At 61.1% G+C, this 19,382-nt stretch overlaps 6 protein-coding genes across 6 annotated transcripts; 3 read left to right on the top strand and 3 right to left on the bottom strand.

Annotated features, from left to right (window-relative positions):
- The first annotated feature begins 394 nt into the window (after positions 1–394).
- On the top strand, positions 395–1,859 carry SPRG_07376 (hypothetical protein). The gene has a single exon (XM_012346162.1). It carries the CDS (start codon positions 421–423, stop codon positions 1,810–1,812), a length of 1,392 nt encoding a protein of 463 aa, XP_012201552.1. The 5' UTR covers positions 395–420; the 3' UTR covers positions 1,813–1,859.
- Positions 1,860–2,225: 366 nt separating this feature from the next.
- SPRG_07375 (hypothetical protein) lies at positions 2,226–12,052 on the bottom strand (the record flags this gene model as incomplete). The annotated part of the gene is made up of 12 exons (XM_012346161.1): positions 2,226–4,034; positions 4,078–4,178; positions 4,232–4,474; positions 4,528–4,985; positions 5,038–8,052; positions 8,096–8,570; positions 8,621–9,251; positions 9,297–9,581; positions 9,629–10,065; positions 10,115–10,537; positions 10,585–10,737; positions 10,790–12,052. The coding sequence occupies 12 exons, from the start codon at positions 12,050–12,052 to the stop codon at positions 2,273–2,275; spliced, it is 9,246 nt and encodes a 3,081-aa protein (XP_012201551.1). The 3' UTR covers positions 2,226–2,272.
- Positions 12,053–12,239: 187 nt separating this feature from the next.
- SPRG_07374 (hypothetical protein) lies at positions 12,240–13,136 on the bottom strand. Its single transcript, XM_012346160.1, has one exon. The coding sequence runs from the start codon at positions 13,098–13,100 to the stop codon at positions 12,273–12,275; it is 828 nt and encodes a 275-aa protein (XP_012201550.1). The 5' UTR covers positions 13,101–13,136; the 3' UTR covers positions 12,240–12,272.
- A 539-nt stretch (positions 13,137–13,675) lies between these two features.
- On the top strand, positions 13,676–14,377 carry SPRG_07373 (hypothetical protein; the record flags this gene model as incomplete). The annotated part of the gene is made up of 1 exon (XM_012346159.1): positions 13,676–14,377. One exon carries the CDS (start codon positions 13,676–13,678, stop codon positions 14,375–14,377), a length of 702 nt encoding a protein of 233 aa, XP_012201549.1.
- A 13-nt stretch (positions 14,378–14,390) lies between these two features.
- On the bottom strand, positions 14,391–15,679 carry SPRG_07372 (hypothetical protein). The gene is made up of 3 exons (XM_012346158.1): positions 15,491–15,679; positions 14,806–15,440; positions 14,391–14,756 (listed from the first exon to the last, which is right to left on the bottom strand). The coding sequence occupies exons 1-3, from the start codon at positions 15,661–15,663 to the stop codon at positions 14,428–14,430; spliced, it is 1,137 nt and encodes a 378-aa protein (XP_012201548.1). The 5' UTR covers positions 15,664–15,679; the 3' UTR covers positions 14,391–14,427.
- A 283-nt stretch (positions 15,680–15,962) lies between these two features.
- Positions 15,963–16,503, top strand: SPRG_07371 (hypothetical protein; the record flags this gene model as incomplete). Its single annotated transcript, XM_012346157.1, has 2 exons — positions 15,963–16,255; positions 16,323–16,503. The coding sequence occupies 2 exons, from the start codon at positions 15,963–15,965 to the stop codon at positions 16,501–16,503; spliced, it is 474 nt and encodes a 157-aa protein (XP_012201547.1).
- Positions 16,504–19,382: the final 2,879 nt, after the last annotated feature.

Genomic DNA, 19,382 nt, shown 5'->3' with positions numbered 1-19,382 from the left:
TGCCATCGCCTTCAAGCTTTCGCTGCGATGATGGTGCTTGCAGCCTCTGTCCGGCGGTCACCACCCGCACGTATCTGTCTGGTGGAAGGAACAGCAACATGTCCCAAGGGAGGTCGATGGAAGACGACTGGAACTTCGAGGCCCTTCCAGCCTCCTTGCGCATACAGCCCGCACACGCATGCTCGCTTGGCGCCGGCGCCGGCGATGCTTGCGCGGCTCTATGCCCATGCGGCGACGCCACGCCTTTTCGGCGCGGCCGTTGGTCGTTCTGCCCACGCGCCTCGAAGTTCGAAGCACGCGGGCTATTTATACCCTCAAATGAAAAACGGGAGAAACTGTGCGGAAACATATCGCAGGTGTACTTCGCGTGGGCGCAAATAACTTGGTTCCACTAGGCAAAAAGTTCGACAGGTTCAGAGCATGCACGGGCCGCGCGAGATGGAGGCCGACGCGAGTCGGCTCGTGATCACTCGGCGCGCCAGCATACGCCCGTGGCCGTCGCCGCCGAGCCGCGCCCTTGCGAAGAACCCGATCTGCAAGTCGGCGCCCGACGTCTTTGCGGCGTACCGGCAGAAAGAGGACATTTCGATCTCGGCGCCCGACCCGGCGGTGTCGACGGTGTCGCTCCAGTCGCCGCCTGAGACTGCCAACGTGTCGGTGGGCAACTTGACGCCGCCGTTCGCGCACCTCAAGCCGCTCAACAAGCTCGGCGGCCACCTGCTCTCGAAAGAGATCGACTGGAGCGACATCGTCGACGTGGACGACGTCGACATGCTCAGCGACGACGACGACGACGAATACGACATGGACGTCGGCGACTTGACGCAAGCGCTCTTGGACAGCGTGATGGCGCGCGTGGCGCCCGACTTGTCGCCGACCGATGTGGCGGCGCTGCGCAAGATTATGTTGGATTCTGATAATGGCTTTGGAACGTGGAACTTCAATGTCCTTCAAGTGGCGGCGTACCTCCCGACGTCGGTCCTCACGTTCATTGCCGTCGCGATCTTCACGCTGCTCGACTACGACGACATTGATCTCGACGCGGTCGCCGTCTTTGCCTCGGACGTCGAAGCCAAGTACAACCGCCACGTCATCTACCACAACGCTGACCACGCCTCCGACGTGCTCCACTCGTTCTTCGCCATCTTGCGCAACACGAATCTGACGGCGATCCTCTCGGAGACGCACCAGATCGCGGGCCTCCTCGCCGCACTCCTCCACGACGTGCAGCACTTTGGCCTCACCAACAAGTTTCTCAAGCAGAGCGAGCACGAACTCTCGCGTACGTTCCCCGTGTGCTGTCCATTGGAAGCCATGCACTCGGACGTCGGCCTCAAGATCCTCGCCACACACAACGTCCTTCGCCGCTTCTCGCCGTCGCTCCAGGCCGAGATGCGCCATACGATCCATGAGACAATCTGGACCACGTCCGTGTGCGAGCAAAAGCGCATGTTGGCGGCGCTGGCCGCCGCCGACCGCAGCTCCAAGCAGTTTGTGACGCTCGTTGTACAGATCGCAGTGCACGTCTCGGACCTCGGGCAGACTTCCAAGCCGCTGGGCATCCACCAGGTGTGGGTCGATCGGCTCCATGGCGAGCTCTTCCTGCAGGGCGACCAGGAGCGGGCGCGCGGCTGGCCGCTGAGCATGGACTGCGACCGCACCAAGGGCATCTGCCCCAAGAGCCAGGCGTCCTTCATGGAGGGCTTCGTCGTCCCCGCCTTCTCGGCGCTCATGCTTCTTCCGGGCATGGACGACGTCGAGACGCCGCTGCGCCAAGTCCTCCGCAACATCGCGCATTGGAAACGCGAGTAGACTCTACAGTTTTAATTTATTATAAATCCCGTGTACACTTTCTATCAGTGTTCAACGGCCGTATTTTAGTCGACTCGAATTTATTGTAATATGTCTTAGTACGTCGCTGTCGACTAAGATCCATTCGACTAAGATCCAAGTTGGCGCAGGCGTCGTTGACGGAACCCAACCTCTGCGATCAGATGCATCCAGGACGAGGCAGACGCCGCTGCAGCCGAGGCGGCGTCGTGCAGAAAGGCCATCCCAATGCAACGCATCTCTTGCGAAGCCGCCTAGAGGACGGCGCTGTCCACCTACCCCTCAAGAAGGACACGCAGCCTCTGGCCTTAGCCAAGCGGCGCTGCTGGTCGCGGCAACGACATCGGATGTGAAGTTCCCGCAGCACCAGACCAGCACTGCTCTGCATCATCCGATTGTAGTGGCAAGGTCATTGGTATTGATGGTAGTGGTGGCATAAAGTCTAGCCTTGCATGTCGGGCTCGAGGCGCCAGAGGTAGACGCGGCCGTCGGCGTGACCTGCGTAGACGCGCTTGGCATCCTTCGAGAGCACGACGCTGGTCACTCGAGGTCCGGATGCGCCGCAAATGCTCTTTAGCACGCTCGGGCCGAGCCCGTAGCACCAGAGGCGCACGGTGCCATCGACGTGCCCCGTGACGAGCAGTGTCTCGACCGACCACGCGGCCGCGTCATGGCTGCTCACGCCGAGCGCCGAAATGGCCACCGACGTCTCTGCCGACGCGTACACGTTGCCATTGACGTCGCCAACGTACCACGCGTGTGCCGATGCGACGACGACGTCGCCGACGACGTCCTGGATAGCGACCGCCACGATCGGCGTCGGTGCCGAGAGCACTTTGCGGACGACCACGAGTCGGTTGAGGTCCCACAAGAGAACGTGGCCCGACGAGCAGCCCGATAGGAGGATGGAGTAGGCGCGGGAGACGGCGGCGGCCGTGATGCGCCGGCCGTGCTGCGGCGCCGTCAGCGTCGTTTGGAGCTGCATCGTCGCGCCGGTCCGCGTCAAGTGCACCTTGGCCTTGAAGAACCACACGTGCAGAATCGGTGCGCGCGCATCGATCGTGATGATGGTGCGGCCGTCGGCCGTGGCGACCGCGCCGGACGCGCAAAAGTCGGGCAGCTCCAGCGCCGTGAGGAGTCGCGTGTCGCCGGTACTATCGCCCATCGAGAAGAGGCGCAGCGACCGATCTCGGCAGCGCCACGCGAGAAACTTGACGTCGGACGAGAGGAGGGCGTCGGCGGGCGGCGGCAGCAGGAGACAGTCGCTGGGCACGACGACGACGCGCGCGCCCCGGAGCCCCACCGTGTACACAACATTGGCATCGGGCTCGCGAAACGACTCGACCACGGTGTTGTAGCTACCTTCACGCTTGAGCTCGGGCTGCAAGCTCGGCTTGACGTCGCTAAGTAGGGGCCACGACAAGGACGTGGGCAGCGTCGGTGCGTCCGACGGCGACGGCTGCTGCTCGGGCGTCGTGGTCCCCAGCACGCTTCGGTTCAAAAACGTGCGCTGCATGCGCGTTCGGAAGAGAGTCTTGTCTTTCTCGCGCGGCGGGTGCGGCATCTTGAAGAGCTGCGACGGCGTCTGCCCAAACTCGTTGATTTGGTCGAGGTACGCGGCCCGGAGCGCCGGGTCCGCGATGGTCTCGAGGTCCAACGCACCTTCGTACGTCAAGTGGTAAAACACGTTGCAGGCCTCGACCGCGGCGGCGCCTTGCTGCTTGAAACCAAAGATCAAGTCGATCCAGTGGTGCAGCATCGACGACACAAACGGGCTCTCGAGCGCCGCACGGTTCACGCGCACAAACTCGGCCGCCGACCCGTGTGCCCACGGCGGCAGCGTCACAGCACTCAGATGCACGCCACTCTGGTCGCGGCCAAAGTCAATTTTGTTGCGGTTCTCGAGAAACGACGGCAGGTAAAAGAACTCGGGAATGAGCTCCTTCACGTCCTGCGTGTTGCTGCTCTGGTGCTTGCTCGGCGAACACCCGGACGCGGATGCATACGCGCTCGGGATGCTTGCGAAGAGCCGGTCCGCGTGGTCGAAGCGCCCGCCTTGGAGCTGCTGGATGCCGCGCGTGAACGGCTCGAGGCGCATGAGGTAGTGCAGCACGATGCCCGACGACGAGTAGTGCGTGCCATAGTGGAACGCCGGCACATCGCCGTCTTCCAGTGACTCGTACCGCGTCCGAAACTCCTCCTCGCTAGATACGGCGTCAGCGCCCCCGCAAACATCCAAATCTCTACCGGTACAGAGCACCCATGGGCTTGGTCAAGTCGCGGTACACGCTCGGGTCCGAGAGATCAATGGTCGGCGAGGTATAATCACAGAGAATCCACGGAAACACCTACACCACGTACGCGATTGAAGAGAAGGCGACGACGATGGACGACGGCATACGGGGTATTGCGTCAAGTCGTTGTACGACCGACCCGCCAGCGTGTTGAGGTGCATGAGGTACTCAAAGTTGGTCACGTCGCCGTGCACCCAGCGCTCGAGGAGAGAGTTGCCGAGGAGCTTGGTCAAGAGCTCGCTGCTCGTCGCGTTGCGGTCGAGGCCGCTCGCAGCACCCTTGACGTTCGGACACTTGGCGCAAATGAGTGCAAAGACCCGCTCCCGTTGGTGGCCCGACTCGAAAGCAATCTACCAACATCCAAAGGCAGTAAGAATACAATCAAGAGACGACGACGACGGACGAGGTAGTTGCGGCCGTCGGTCGCAAAGAGCTCGATGGCCACGTGCTGCAAAAGGTACCGGCGCTTGTGCAGCTCGAGAATGTCGTCGTACGACCAGAAACGACACTCGTGGCTGCCCCCGGTCGCGACGACCTTGCGCTTCGAGTCGCCGTCCGTACGCAAGTGGTCGACAAGGTACACGTGCTGCGTCCCAAGGAGGAGCACACTCGGGCACTTGTCCATACCATCCACGCGCTGGCAGTCGTGAATATCGTCGCTGACGTCGTCGCCGGGCAGTAAAAGCGGCCGCAGCTTGGCGTCGAGCGCCGAGTCGTCGCGTAGAACCCACTTGTGCCACCCGAGGTCGTCGTCGTCGTCGTCACCAGCGTACTCGCCATTGTCCAGCACAAGCGACGTGGAGCTCGGAAGTCGGCCCTGCTTGGGTGACGCGGGGCGTCGTGGCACGTCAAGCCCCACACCTAACACGACAAAACGTTGTGAAGACGTCCTCAGAAACGCCATAGGACGCACCAAGAACACGCCCGAGATCGCTGCACGAGTAGGCCCGTCGGCGCGTTCGGACTCGGTGGCGTGGCGGCGGCGTGGGCAGCGCCAGCAATCGCTTCCGCATGCGGTACGTGCCTTCCGTGCGATCGAGGTACCACTGCGTCGGCGGCAGCGCTTTTTTCGATGGCGACGCGTGTACAAAGAGGTTGGTGTGTCGATGCGCCTCGTCGTGGCTTCCCGCAACCACAGCCGCGGCCTTGACAAACTGCCGCTTCCCAAAGAGATCCCGGTCCTTCAAGTCGGCTTGGGACCGCGCTTGGCGCTGGATCTCGCGGCGACACGGATCGTGGAGCTCCAACGCTTGCTCCTTGCACTTGGTCGCCAGAAAGGCCTTGTCGTCGATCGGTTTGCGCTTCTCGGCAAAGTACGTCGCCCACTCCTTGCTCACATCCTTGCGCGTGCGCTCGACCCAGAGCACGTAGCTCGCGTCCAAATTCGCCTCGAGCTGCTTGAGCGGCGGCCCGACCAGCTCGAGCCACTTGAGAAACTCGTGTTTGGGCAACGTCAGCAGCATATCAAACCCGTTCTTGACAAGGTTGATCGCATATCCTGCATTGTTTTGCACTTTGAGCGTCACGGTGAGCATCTCCGAGAGCAGCGCTTTCTGAAAGTAGAGCAAATCGATCCACAGTGCGATCGACGCGTCGCGCAGCTCGTCGGTGCTCTGAAGCAGCCACTGCAAGAGGTGCCGGCAGAGACACCGGAAAAACGCCTTGTCGCCGTTGCGCGACCCGAGCAGGACCTCGCGCTGTCGGTGCAGCCGCTGCAACATCGCGCGGACGCTCTCTGTCTCGTGGACCGCGAGTACATGGAGCACCACGCCGTTGAGACTCGCAAACATGGCTTCCATGAACGGGTCAGTCTCAAACGCCGTGCGCGCGAGGTTGACGCCAATCGTCCCGAGAAACTGCCGCAGCTGGCGCTTCTTCTTGTCTTGCGACGGCGGCTGGAACGACGCTTTGGACGCGCTCGTCCCGACAGGTGTCTCGCAGACAAGGTAGAGCACGAGGTCCATGATCGCACTCGGGCCATTGGCGCAAAAGGTCGGACCGCACGGGGCCGGAATACCCGGCTGCGCGGTTTGCCAGCACTGGATCCGCGACAGCGCGAGCAGACAGAGCCCGCCAATGTTGTCGATGATGCACACGGAGCCTGGCAGCCAAAACTCTTGCGTCGACAGCTTGTCCTTGACGCGCTTGAGCATCATGACGAGGACGAGGCTCTGAAACTCGGCAAACGTCGCGTCCGAGAGGCTGCCGGTGTTGCTGCCGGCAACCACGCTCTTCGCGACGTTTAGGCCCGTGAGCGTCGTCACGCAAAGCATCGTGAGCGACTCGACGAGCAGATCCAAGGCCGCGGCCGCCACGGGGTGCGCAAAGGAATGTGCGGACGACGACATCACGACGGCCGCAATGAGCGTCGCCAAGTCGCGGTGCAGTGACGTGTCGATCACATCCGCAAACGCGGGCATCGTCTCGTAGAGGTACCGTACAAACCGGAGCACTTCGAGGTGCAAAATGTCGGGCTCGATCGATGGTACACTGCCGTACCCGCGACGCACGACGGCGAGAAGCACGGTCACCATACTGTGGTTCTTGACAACGTTGGACGCAATGTTGGGCGCAAAGTCGTGCGTCAAGTGCGCCACGTTGAGCACGATGCGGTCGACCTTGTTGTGCGGCCAGCCGTCCACGGGCGGCCCGAGCACAAGGCAAAGCAGTGAAAAGTACATGGCTTCAAAGGGAAATCCCGCGTGGTCCGAGGCCGGCAGCGCGGACGCGAGCACTTTGTACAAGCCCTTGTGCTTGAAGCTGACTTCGTAGGCTTGATTGGTGAGCAGCACCCCGAGAAGCTGCAACCCCAAGAGCACCGTGTTCGGGCTTGCGGCCACGAGCGGCAGCTGGGGTAGCTGGGACGGGTACAAAAAGAGTCCGAGCCACGCCGGCGTCAGCAATTTGCGCGCGCCTTGGATCTTTGGTCGGGGCAGCATCGTCGGTGCGTTGGTACTGCTGCTCCTCGGCGAGGCATCGGCGGCCTGGAGCTTGGTGAGTTTCACGTCTTGCTTTTGCACGGCCTTGATGACGATACTCAAGAGGAGCTCGCGAAGGTGCGCTTGGCGGTGCAGCGCACGGTCAGGCACAGCCGCAATCGCATGGCGCGACCGACCCCGTGGACTCAAGCCCCACCGGTCGAGCTGCTTGGGCACCGAGGCGACTGCTGCGTCGTGTGTGACGAACCGGAAGTTGGACGACATGAGCGACGCCAAGAAGAGCGACACGTCGACGTAGTTGGCGTCGGTCGCGAGCGTGTCGAGGCAGACGAGAACGAGGTCGGCGAAGACCGACGCGAGCTCGAGACAGAGATTCCCGAGCAAGAAGACATCGAGGAGCTGCCGCACAATATTGATGCTCTGAAGCTTCTTCTTGTCGACACTCGTGGCCACTAAGAGCAGCTGGTACAAGGTCGCACACAGCGCGCGCTGCACGTTTGCGGCCGTCGGCAGCCAAATCGAGACGTCGAGGATCCAGTGCTGCAGCGCCGCGCAGTTGAAGACGTCGCCTTGCACGACGCGGAAGAGCGTCGAAAGCGCTCGCTGCGAGAGCAAGTGGCTTTTCTGGCGCAAGAGAAAATTCACAATCTCGTAGCCCGACTCGCGCTCGACGCCCGCCAAGTGCACGCGGTGGCCGCGGGTGAGCGCAAGAAGCAGCTGGAGGCTCGCGTCGACGCTTTCAATCGTCCGCGCGTGCTCGAGCAGCACGTACGCGAGCTTGGCACCGGCGCCACACAGCTGAAAGGCCGCCTCCGGCAGCAAGGTCGGGTCCACAGCCGTGGCGCCGCCCGATGCATGAGCATGTGGAAGCCCTTGTCGACTCGTATTGCATAGCGTCGATGCGCCTATCGCGTTGCGGGGCGAGTAAGCAAACAAGATCTTGTCGGCGCCGATGAGGACCGAGTGCGTCGGGAGGGCCGCGGGCGCCACTACAAGCCGTTGAGACACGAGTCTACATGGATGCAAACCGACGCACCGGGTCGATGCAGCAGAGACTGACCCACGGTCGAGGCCACCACGTCAAGGAACGTGGATGCGGAGGAGACGGCGCCACCATCGAGCGCGACGGGCAGCGTCCCGTTGCCATCGGCGCCGAAAAGAGCTGGTCGTACTGCGGTCCCGTGGCGTAGAGGGCCGCGATGGTCCCTGGTGCAAGCGGCTCTTCGATGACGTACGTCGGACCGAGGCACCACTTGCCCTTGGATGGCCGGCGCGTCGCACTCGGGACGCCAAAGAAACCAGAGAACGCAGAAGGCGACGCGACGGGAAACGAGAGTTTTGTGGTTTCCTGGACGCTGCCTTGAATGTAGAGCGAGACGGCCGAGCCCGACTGGAACTGGAACCGCTGGTGTGCGTGCACGAGTGCGATGTGATACCAGCGCTTCTCCAGCAGTGGCGGGTGCTGGAACGGCGTCGGATGTTTGGCCGCATTCGTCTTCATGAAGAGCTATCCACCTTCATCTTTAGCAGGCAGCTCCGGCGTTGCAGCATATGTACCTTGGTGCCTTTGAGGAAGACATCGACGACCGATCGACCATCGGCCGACCGAAGACTCCAGAGGTACAGCGACGGCGCATTGCAGACAACGCAGGCGCCGCCAAAGTCGGCAAGGCGCTGGACACAGGCACGACACGCGACGTGCGAGCACTTGAGCGGCACGGGCGACGCGTACACGGCCATACACATGATGCACGTGTCGCGCTGCGTGAGTTGGTGGTACAGCTTCTCAACGTCGCTGTGGGCTTCGCACGCCTCGGATATGTAGACCCAGCTGGAAATTGTGTAGCCATCTTGGGGCGGCCATGCGGCGCCTGGAAGAACCTCGACGGTGTACTGCGCATACCCGTTGCCGTCGAGGTGCAGCTCAAACCGAGGCAGATTCGTCGCTGTGCTCAGAACGTCGTCGTCGCACGGATACGAGGCGAGCAGCCGCGGTAGCAGCGACGGACACGCGTCCGACAAGATACACTCGACCCACGTCCGCAGGTCCCGCGGCCCGAGCCGCACTTGGGCCATGTGCACCAAGAGGTCGCCCATTGGCCGAAACGCGTCCCGCGGCATTGGAAAATAAGCACGCAACATGGCTTCCAGCGCCCCGGCGTCCACGAGGCGGGCAATGTGGTCCGACCTACGACGCTATGACGCCTTTTGTATGTGATACATGATTACGTACGAGGCCGTCACGGCGTGGAGGTAGTCGACGAGCTGGTCGATGACATCGTCGCGTAGATAAGCCGACCACGTCTGCAGGAGCTGGAGCAGTCCGACGATGGCTTCGGGGTGGACGAGGCGCAGATTCTTATGGCCTCCGGGCGACTGCAGCGTCGCGGGCGCGACGTCGACGGCGAGCGCGGCCACGTACCAGCAAACGGTCTGTGCCAGCGCCGCTTGGTCGGGCGCCGCCGTCGACGCGACCAAGGAGACGAGAAGGCGCCCGTGAAATGACCACGGAATGCGTCTACAGAGCACACACGTGACGCGTTCGCGTCACATTTGCCAGCGTACCGGTGGACACCGTCTCGAAACACGTCGCTTTGGAGACTGGACGTTTGCACGAGGCAAAAGAGCGCGTCAACCACGTGGAGGGTGAGCGGCGGGTCTGTCGGCGGCGACCGACTCAGCACTAAGAGCACGGTCGCCAAGACAACATCTGCATCGCACGCGAGGAGTATCGATGCCAGTGCATTCGGCGTCGGCAACGGCGCAACCATGTGCTCCGTCACATGTGCAAAGTCCCAGGGCCGCAACCCCGTGCTTGGCGGGCTCTGTAGCGTCGCCATGTACGTTAAGAGCAGCACGACGAGGTGCCAGTCGGGTGTCGGCGACACCAGCGTCTTACGCATTGCTTGGAGACCCCAGTTGAGAACGTCGGTCGTAAAGACGGCCGTTGGCTGCGTCTGCGCGGTCGCTCGCAGGAGAGTCGCCCACAAAAACACACAGGGCTACAAAATGCCCCTCAAATCAACGACGCGAATGGCGCGAGACACGTACATGCCGATGGGCGGGAACAAAGATCCACGTCGACATGGCATCGAGGAGGTCGCGCGTCCAGAAGCCTTCGTTCTGGACCATCGACGCCGAGAGGAGCTCAAACATCAGCGGCACGTTATGGTCATGGGCAACTATCGACGCGCCGACGTCACTCGATGCCTCGTCGTCGTCGTCTTCGGTCGCCAAGAGCTCGGTATGCGACACCAAAATCGCATCCAGTGCGGCCGCCGTGCACTCGGTCGCAAGGCCATCGCCGGTCGGCCACGCGTATCGGAACGTCGACTGCGCGCCTTCGACAAACATGTTGTAGAGCGTCTGTGTGAGCCGCACGGTGCGCAGCACGTCGAGGTACTCGGTATCGAAGCGGACGAGGTTGGCGAGCAGCACGAGCAGCATGTGCACGCTGGCATACGAGAACGTGCGCTACGCAAGCAACCAAACTCAGAGCCACGCAAGTCGCTTTCCTGTACCATATCGAGGAGGCGCTGCATGCGCCGTAGCTCCAGCATCGGCACGACACCCGCCTCGATGGCCACCGAGCTAATCACAGACCCGATCGCGAGCTTGACAACGTCCGAGAACTCTTCGAGCCGCTGCAAGAAGCCTTCGAGAAGACCAGCCTCCTACATCACAATGATGATGGAGCTACGTGCTAGTGCAGCCGCGTATGGATACCGAAGCCACGAGGTAGTGGCTCGCGTCTTGCGCGAGGACGTGTCCGACGGTGTGGACGAGCTGGCACTGCACGAGTTCTTCGTACGACGTCAGGGACGCTCCAAGCGGTTGCTGGAGACGGTAGATAAGCTTGGTGACGACGTCGAGGACGGCGGCGTTGCACGTGCAGACGGACCGTCGCGTCGGCTGGAAGATCGTGAGCGTCTCCTTGACCTTGGCCGTGTAATGCTCACCAGGAGTCTCGTTGCCGGATGCCAAGAGCTCTTGGAGGCTATGGATCAAGTCGAACGTCTGCTCCGTCAAACCCGTCGTGGCTTGGGCGGTCAGCCACGTCACGAGAAACGGTAGTAGAGCCTCGTAGCGTTGTCGGCTTAATAGTTGCGCGTGCAGTGCCGAGAGGTTCTGCCTGGCCGCATGCTGAAGGTGTGCAGCGACCACGTGAAGGATCCCGCTGGCGTCACAGGCATCGACGACGGCCATTTGCTCGAGCAGAATGAGAAGCACGTCGCGGCTGCAAAGGTGCGCAACGATGCTCTTCGCGTGCGGTCCGGCAATGGCCTTGGGTAGCTGCAAGAGCACCGTGTGCAGCACCTTCGCGTTCTCAAGCGTTGTGCTGCACATGTGGTACAACGACACGAGCTGGTCCTTCTCCGCCAGGTCGGCGACAATTGGCGCATAGGTGACGAGTACGCTGAGGAGATGGGCCATGCTCTCGATCGCTCGTGTGCGCGCCTCTGCGTCCGAGCTCTTCGACGCATGCAGCGCAATGTCGAGACAGGCCACGAGCCGCCGGCCGAGCTTCTCGTCCAGGACAAGCAGCGCATTCGCTTCGTCGCGGATCGCGAGGGACAAAAGTTGCATGGCTTGCAGCGCAAGGGATACGCTCGTGGCAGGCAGACACCACAAGGCGCGCGGTGGCGATGCAGACGTAAAGATCGAGGGCTTTCCTTTCGCCTTCTCGGCGCTCTCGATCGTGTTGCGGAGCGCGCTCGAGACGCGGGCCGAACAGCGCTTGACCACGTCGGCAGCCTCACTGCGCGTGAGAGGGAAGTGGTCCTGCGACTCGACGAGTGCGAGGAGGGCCGTCACCGCAGAAGCCGCCGCCGATGGCTCGGCGTCCAAGTCGCGGATCGCAAGCTTCTTAGAGGCGTCGGAATCGCTAGCGGAGCTGCGCGCTGGGGAGACCGCGCTCTCGGAGGTGCGGCTTGGTGGCGGCTCCTGTCGCGACGGACTTGTTCTGTCCTTCCGGAACAAGCGGTGCATCGCGCGGTCGCTCGGCCTTGGATCGGGTTGCCAGCTCTGAACCGAACTTAACCGGCTCGATCGAACCGTGGACGGGCGGTTTGTAAAATGCTGTATTAAACAGAATTTAAAACAGAATGTTCGCACCATGCAAACAAGCGTCTATGAACCGGTCGTATTTCATTCTCAAGCAAGCTTGTTTCCAATGTAAAGTCTTTGACGGCGCTCTCGCATCTGAAACTCAATTCGCAAAGCGCTTTTTGAGGCGCGGCAAGAGCACAAAGCCGCCGACAGCGACGACAATCAGCTGGATCGTGGTCGCCGTGTCGATAATGTCTCCTTTAGACTGGAGGTGGCTCAAAATCAAGCCGGCCTTGCAGCTGAGAAAGTTGTACGGGATGAGCCCGACGCAGACGGACGGCGCAAACTGCCGCAGCGGAATCGACAAGTGCGGCGACGACATGTTGATGAACCAGTTGGGCGTGAATGGGAAGACGCGAAGGAAGATCATGTAGAGCGTGAGGTCGCTGCGGTGGCCGTCGATCATCGTGTGAAGCTGCTCGAGCTTGGCGGGGAAGTGGCGCCGCACGAGCGCACCGCCAAATTGTCGCGAGAGACCATACATGAAGCACGACCCGAGCGTGTTGTAGAAGAGACAGAGCGGGAAGCCAAGCAGGAGACCAAAGAGCGCGCCGCCAAGGAGGTTGATGAAGACAGTGCCGGGAATGGCCCACGTCTGCAAGAACAAGTACATGAGCGCGTGCGCCATGAGCAGCCGCCCCGGCGAATGGTCCGCATACGTCATGAGCGCATGGCCAAGCTCTTGCGCCACCGAGAGCGATGTTGGGAACCGGACAGCTGCGCGCTCTTCCGGCGCCAGGTCGTCGACAACGAGGTAGTAGATGGCAGTGACCACCGAGACAAGCGAGACGGCAAATATCGCGAGGAGCGAGATGACGTCGCGCCGGATGGTCTCGTCATGGAGCTCGAGCACGCTCGAGGTGGGCGCTTCCGTGGCGGCGGGCGGCGCGCTCGTGTGGCGCTGGCGAAGGGCGCTCGCTTCAACCATGCGCAACCAGGCTTGGTGACGCGTGCCAACAAACTCTTCTGCTGCGGAATCCTGCAACATTGATATTTTTATAACCTGTTACATTGCATATACGCCGAATAATGATAGATACGCTACCTCTGCACGCTGAAGCCACGCAACTGCTGCTTGCTGACAGTACTCATCGGCAGTCCTATAAGAACACCTCGGGCTGCTGTGATGGCACCCCACAGGTTTCATGAGGTAGCTTCATAGCAGAACCATTGGCGTCGCTTGCTTCTACTTTTCATCGACAAATAGCTTTACGACACACCAAAAGTTGCGTGCTTCTAGCACGACGCTATGGTTGCGTCTTCGGATCAGGACCGAGAAGCGCGCGCTTCGTCGTGCGGATCACACGAAGTCAAGACTCGAGTTGTCGAGTCCTTGCAGCAGCAATGGCACGCGTCATCGATCTGTTATAACACCACCTGCTGTTACAACAATGTGCAAGAGAGAGCGCTTCCTCGAATCATCGGTCTGCATGTAGAGGCTTGGAGACGCGCCAAGCCGCTGCCATGTGCCAGTGTGGCTTCTTGCTTGCTGGTGGCAGGAACATGGTCAAGCGGGACGAGCGGACGATCCTGACGGCGTGCATTAGCCCCATCAGCGTCAAGCACACGTCCATCTTTGACGAAAAGAAAGCGCCCGACTCGCTAGCGTTCCACCGCAAGGTCGCGCCGCCCGACTCGATCGCGGTGCACCGCAAGCACCAAGCACCGCCACCCGACTCGATGGCCAAGTACCGGTACACGCCGCCGTCTGAGACGCACCGTCCGCCCGACTCGCTCGCGGGACACCGACAAGCGGCTACGATCGCCAACTACGCCTCGTCCCGGCGGAATTGGCTCTGTGGCAACCAAACGACGACTTCGTCGCAGGCGTGGATGAGCGGCAACGCCCACAGCTTTACACCGATGAGCGTCTACGTCGACGACGACGACCAGCGCGTGCCAAAAGCATATCCTATGTACATGGCACCCAACTCGACCGACGACATTCGTCTGCACCAGTACCGGTCCAAGCACGTGCGCCTCGACCAGACGCACTCGGCTTCCGACATCCAGCAACGCTATGCGCTGCTTCGCCGCACGGCCACGTTGGAAGAGAAGCTCTCGACGGCCATGAGCCGCATTCCGCGCGACCTCCGTGGCGCGCCCAAGAAGGCCCACCCGACGTCGACAAAGCGCGTCCAGTTCCTCGACGAGTACGTCGATGCGCCGCCGACGCGAGGGCGTGTGCGCCGGAGCAGCTGCTAAGACACCTCAAACGCTGTTTTGGATATTCATGTTGGTGTATCGCAACTGCCTTACGCAGCCAGCGCGACCAAGGTGTCGATGATGACGGCCGCCGAGGCAGCGCGGCGAAGGTGCGGCACGTTGACGGCATCAACCTTGTAAGCGTCGCCGCCCCGGGTGCCAGCGGTAGTTACGGCCGTGGTTGACGCCTCGTCCAGGCGCAACAACGTCACGTGCGCGTTCGCGGGGTCCTCAAGCCACTCGACTGCGCTCGCTTCGTTCGGCCAGACCACGAGCATAACGCTCTTGGTTGGTGTCCAGCCCGCCTGCATGCGCGCACGCAAGGTGCGCGCAACCGTTGCGACCAGCTCGGCATGCGACGCGCCATCGAGATACACGCCTATGCACAATGACGGTTCTGACTCGTAGGTGAGATGGTAGGAGTGTACCGAGCGCAACGGCCGCGCTTCCGATCTTGGGCGACGAGAGGTGGCCGGTGAGGGTGGGCGCCGTCTGGACTTGGACGTCGCAAGTCCGGTGCAAGTGCAATGTGCCGTCGTGGTGCGACAACCGGAGCGACGCCAGCGCGGCGGTATCGACAAGACTGATATAAGCAGGCACGCGGTGGCGGGCACGGGTAGCTCCGAGACTCAAGCGCGGCGCGCCCTTGACAAACGGAGCTCCAGGCGTGATGTCCAAGGCCGCAGTGATCGCGGGGCAAATATCAAAGGAAGAGGTTTCCGCCGGTGTGTGGAAGATGACGCCAGTGTAGCCGAGGTCATAGGCGCGTGCGACAATGGCGCAGTTGGCGTGGACGTCGGCGGCCAGATGCGCAACGGCGACCGCAGGTTGCGTGATGGATGGAAGCTCAGGCCCGTCCACAAACATCATCGCCACGTCAAGATCGACTGATGCCAAGCACGTCGGAGGAACGAGAGGCGCTAATGCGACGTCCAGCCCCGAGTGCGATTTCCAGATGGCGTTGTCGTCGATGGTCGCGGGTGACAGATAAAAGTACGAGGACGAAGCCATGGTCCAGCCGTTGACGTGAAAGGCGCGTTCTACATCATGGTGCGAGGGGCTCCTACACAGAGCGCTTTGTGAGCTTGTCATGCATGCATGCTATGGCTGTACGGCAGGCGAGTCGACGCTCCTGGGTCGGGCAGGCGCAGCGGGACGCTCGACGTCTCGAGCACCCCGACGCCCCAGAGAAAGAAGACGAGAAGCAAGGCCTTGGCGGCTGTCGCTGTGAGCGCCGGGCGGGCGAGCGCGCTGTCGGCCCCCGCGCGGAACGTCCCGTAAAGCATGCTGCAAGCCGCGATTTCAAAGCGAAGATGATGCGAGATCCGACAACAGACCCCGTCCGCGCACATGCCATTGGTCAAAATAAAAGATATGTAACCAATGCGAACGCATACATTAACAAAATCAATCTGTATTTGCGCGAATCAGTGTCATGTTACCATCCTTCGACATTTTAATACCTCAATCATACAAACTATGAGTTAAGAAAAAAACGTTCAATATATATATCGCGGGGCGGTTTGTTTATTTTAATTGTATTGCGATTGCATTCTTCAATTCCCGATCCAACGCGCAGAGCTCCATGATGGCCGAGCCCGCCATGGCCTTCCACGAAGCTGCCTTGAGCATTGCGATGCTCAACCTGCGCATGCGCGTCTGCATGATGCTCGGAGCGATAGCCGTCACAGCGACTCTCTGGTTGCTACCCCGCTCCCTCGTCGAGGCAGGGTCGGCGCTGCTTCTCTTGGCCCTATGTCTCTCTGCGGCTTTCAGCGGGATCCCGACGAGCCATAGCACACTTGATTCCGGTTTCAAAGACCTCCAACCCGGTGATTTCGTCTTCCTCGCGGACGGGGTCATCGCCCTATCTTCCATGTTCGTCCCTCTCGACGCCAACCTGGTCCTGCGTGACGCGGTGATGATTGACGCGGTGATGATCTAGCACGACAGCGATTCTGTTCTACGTGCTGTTTTTGCACCTTCCAGCCATTGCTTGGCTGGCGCGTACTTTGACGCAGCGCGAGGTCGCTGCACCAGCGCAACTTGCACTGTCGGACGACGACTCGGCCATGTCGAACGACGAAGAGACGACCGACGACGACGAAGAACACAATGTCATCTAACCCTTTAGCGCTACGCGCTCATCTCGTCTCGGCTCTTCCATCGTCGATGCGCAACATCTATACAACGCCACACGCCTATGAGGCGCACAACCACAACGTACATAGGAACAAGACGGGCATTTCGGACAGGCGGTGCTGCAACCAGCTCGCAACGCACAATTCCGAGTGCTGTCATTGTACAGAACGCTAGGCACCAGCATAAAAGTCAGCGACGCCAGGCCGATCAAGCACTAACCACTACGCCGTCACGTCGCCTTTCAAAGTAAAATGCACATCGCGCTTCTCGATTGTGCATACCCCTCGCTCGAATTCGCCTAAAAAGTAGTCTCCATCACAGCGCCACAGCCTGCCACGTCACTACCATGTTGGCTTCTTGCATCAAGCACCAGTCACACGCTTGACGACGAAATCCTTCAGAAATACAACCTATGTTGCTCCAATGCGCATGGAGCTTATAAACGCATGCAATGAATAGAGTCGACTTGTATACCTGGCACAGTGTATATCTACGCAGGCGACATGTTGTGCCAGGCTATCAAAGCAACGTCATTGCGGTAGCTGCTACTAGTACGATGACCCTACTGTCTTTACCTTCTTGGCACACCGCGTCAAGCGACACCACCGATGCGTCCATCTTGGCGTACAAAAGCAGTCGAGGCGGTACTGGCCCGCGCACGCCTTTTCGTCGAGGGGTAGCCTTTCCCAATGGAAAAAGCTAGGCGATGTGTAGGAAGCAGCGCATATTTCGATCGCGATTGAAATGCAAGCACCTCGCTGGAACCCTTCGATGAACGCGGCCTCCAAGGCCAAGCCAGGACCGACCACGTCGGCCCGCACGACGCGCGCCGCCTCGGCTGCCTGCACACGCACCACCCCGACTGTCTCCACGCGCACGCAGCGCGCGGCAACAGCGCCGGAAGCGATGGTCGTCCCTGGACGCCACGCTCGTGAGCTCGCTGCCTTGCGCACCGAGTACGAAGAACGCCTCGAGAGCCTCCGCACCGACTGCCAGATGCAGTTGGCGGCGTTGGCCACGACCTTGCGTACCGAGCACGAGGCCAACATTGCCACTGTGATGACGACGCTGCAGCAAGAACACCAAGAAGCTTTGGCTGCCTCGGACGCCAAGCTGCGCCAAGAGCACTCGATCAAAGAGACGGCTCTCATCTCCGAGCTTACAAAGCTAGCCGCACAGCGCGACGCCAGCCTCGAGCGCGCTCAGGTCCTCTTCACTCGATCGGAGGGCCTGCGCCGCGACCTCCACACGCTCGCCAAGCTCAACCACCGTCTCCAGACCACGATCGCCACGACGACCGCAGAGGCTGCCACGACACAAAAAATCGCTGACGACGCGCGTGTCGCAGAGCGTTACACTGCAGAGATCGAAGCGCAGCTGCGCCACACAACCGCCGACCTCGCAGCGGCGACCAATGCCATCGCTGCGTCGACACTGGCAGCGGCCACCAAGGACGACCACATCGCCTCGCTCCAAGCCGAGCTCGAGCTCACGACCAGCAACCTCGCACACGCCGAGCACGCGCTCGACCAGACCAAGCGCGACCTTGCAACGTCCAAAGCGACCGAGGACGACAACGCGGTCCTCCTCCGCGACGCTACCAACACCATCGCGTCCAAGGACGAGCGCATCCAGACGCTTCAAGCCGACCTCGACAGCCATGCACAAGACCTCGCCGGTGTCGTGGACCAGCTTGAGCAAACGCACCAGGACTTGGCGTCGCATCAAGCGCAAGAACGCGAGCTCCAAGACCAACTCGATCGCCTCCAGAACGAGCTCACCGACAGCTTGACAGATCGATGCTATGCGACGATGGACCACGACGCCACCGTCAAGGCCATGAACGAACGTCTCCAGATGCTGCAAGCCGACGTCGACGGTCATGAGCAGCGGATGCTTCTTCAAGTCTCGGCCAAGGACGCCTCTTTGGTCTCGCATCAAGATCGCATCGACGAACTACTGGGTCAGCTTGCCGTGGCCAAGATGGCCGCTGGCAGCGCCCAGCTTCTTCACGACGCGACGATCGAGACCAAGGAAGCGGCCCTCCGCCAGCTTCAAGAGGACCTCGACGAACGCGACCAGCTCGCTCAGACGCACCATGGTATTGTCGACCAGCTTCAGCGTGCTGTGGCCACCAAGGACGAGCTTGTGGCCGCAGACGAAGGTCAAGTCCGCGATCTCCAAGGTCAGCTTCGAGTCGTCCAAGCCAAGCTTGGAGCTGCCGAGGCAGCTCAAGTCGGTGCAGCCCGCGCTCAAGCAACGTCCATTCAAGGCAAGGACGAGCAGATGCACATGCTCCAAGAAGACCTCGAGGGCCGCACGAATCAAGTCGCAGCACTCGTTCGCACGCGCGATCAGCTCCAATGCGACGTGGCCGAGCTCCAATCCGACGTGGCCGAGCTCCAAGCGCAGATTCGCCAGCTCCAAGGCAGTCTCGATGACCACGCGCAGCGAGACCAGGAGCTTGGCCGTCTGATGGAACAGCTGGAGCAAGTTCAGCGCGACATGGTTGGCAACGATGAGCTGCTGCTGTTGGCGCACGAGAAGCAAGTGTGTGATCTCCAAGCCCAAGTCGACGACCTCCAAGATGTCGTGCTCGAGCTCGAGCAGCTGCTGGAGACGAGCGAAGCGTACACGCGGGTCCTCGAGTCCGACGCCGTCGGGACCCGCGAAGAAGCGCCCGAGGTGACCCACCACCGCTGCGACCGTCGCACCTCCGTGTACACCGACGCGATGGCTGGTCGACCTGTATCTCTGTAGTTATATCTCTCAATTGTACATTGCATGTAAGACAAAATGATAATCCAATGAAAAAATACAATGTTAAATAGGAATCGGGAGCTTAGTGGCAGAGATCCGAGGC

This window comes from Saprolegnia parasitica (assembly GCF_000151545.1).
Source record: "Saprolegnia parasitica CBS 223.65 unplaced genomic scaffold supercont2.27, whole genome shotgun sequence".
Taxonomy (NCBI): domain Eukaryota; phylum Oomycota; class Saprolegniomycetes; order Saprolegniales; family Saprolegniaceae; genus Saprolegnia; species Saprolegnia parasitica.
This window is presented reverse-complemented; position numbering and strand designations above follow the sequence as displayed.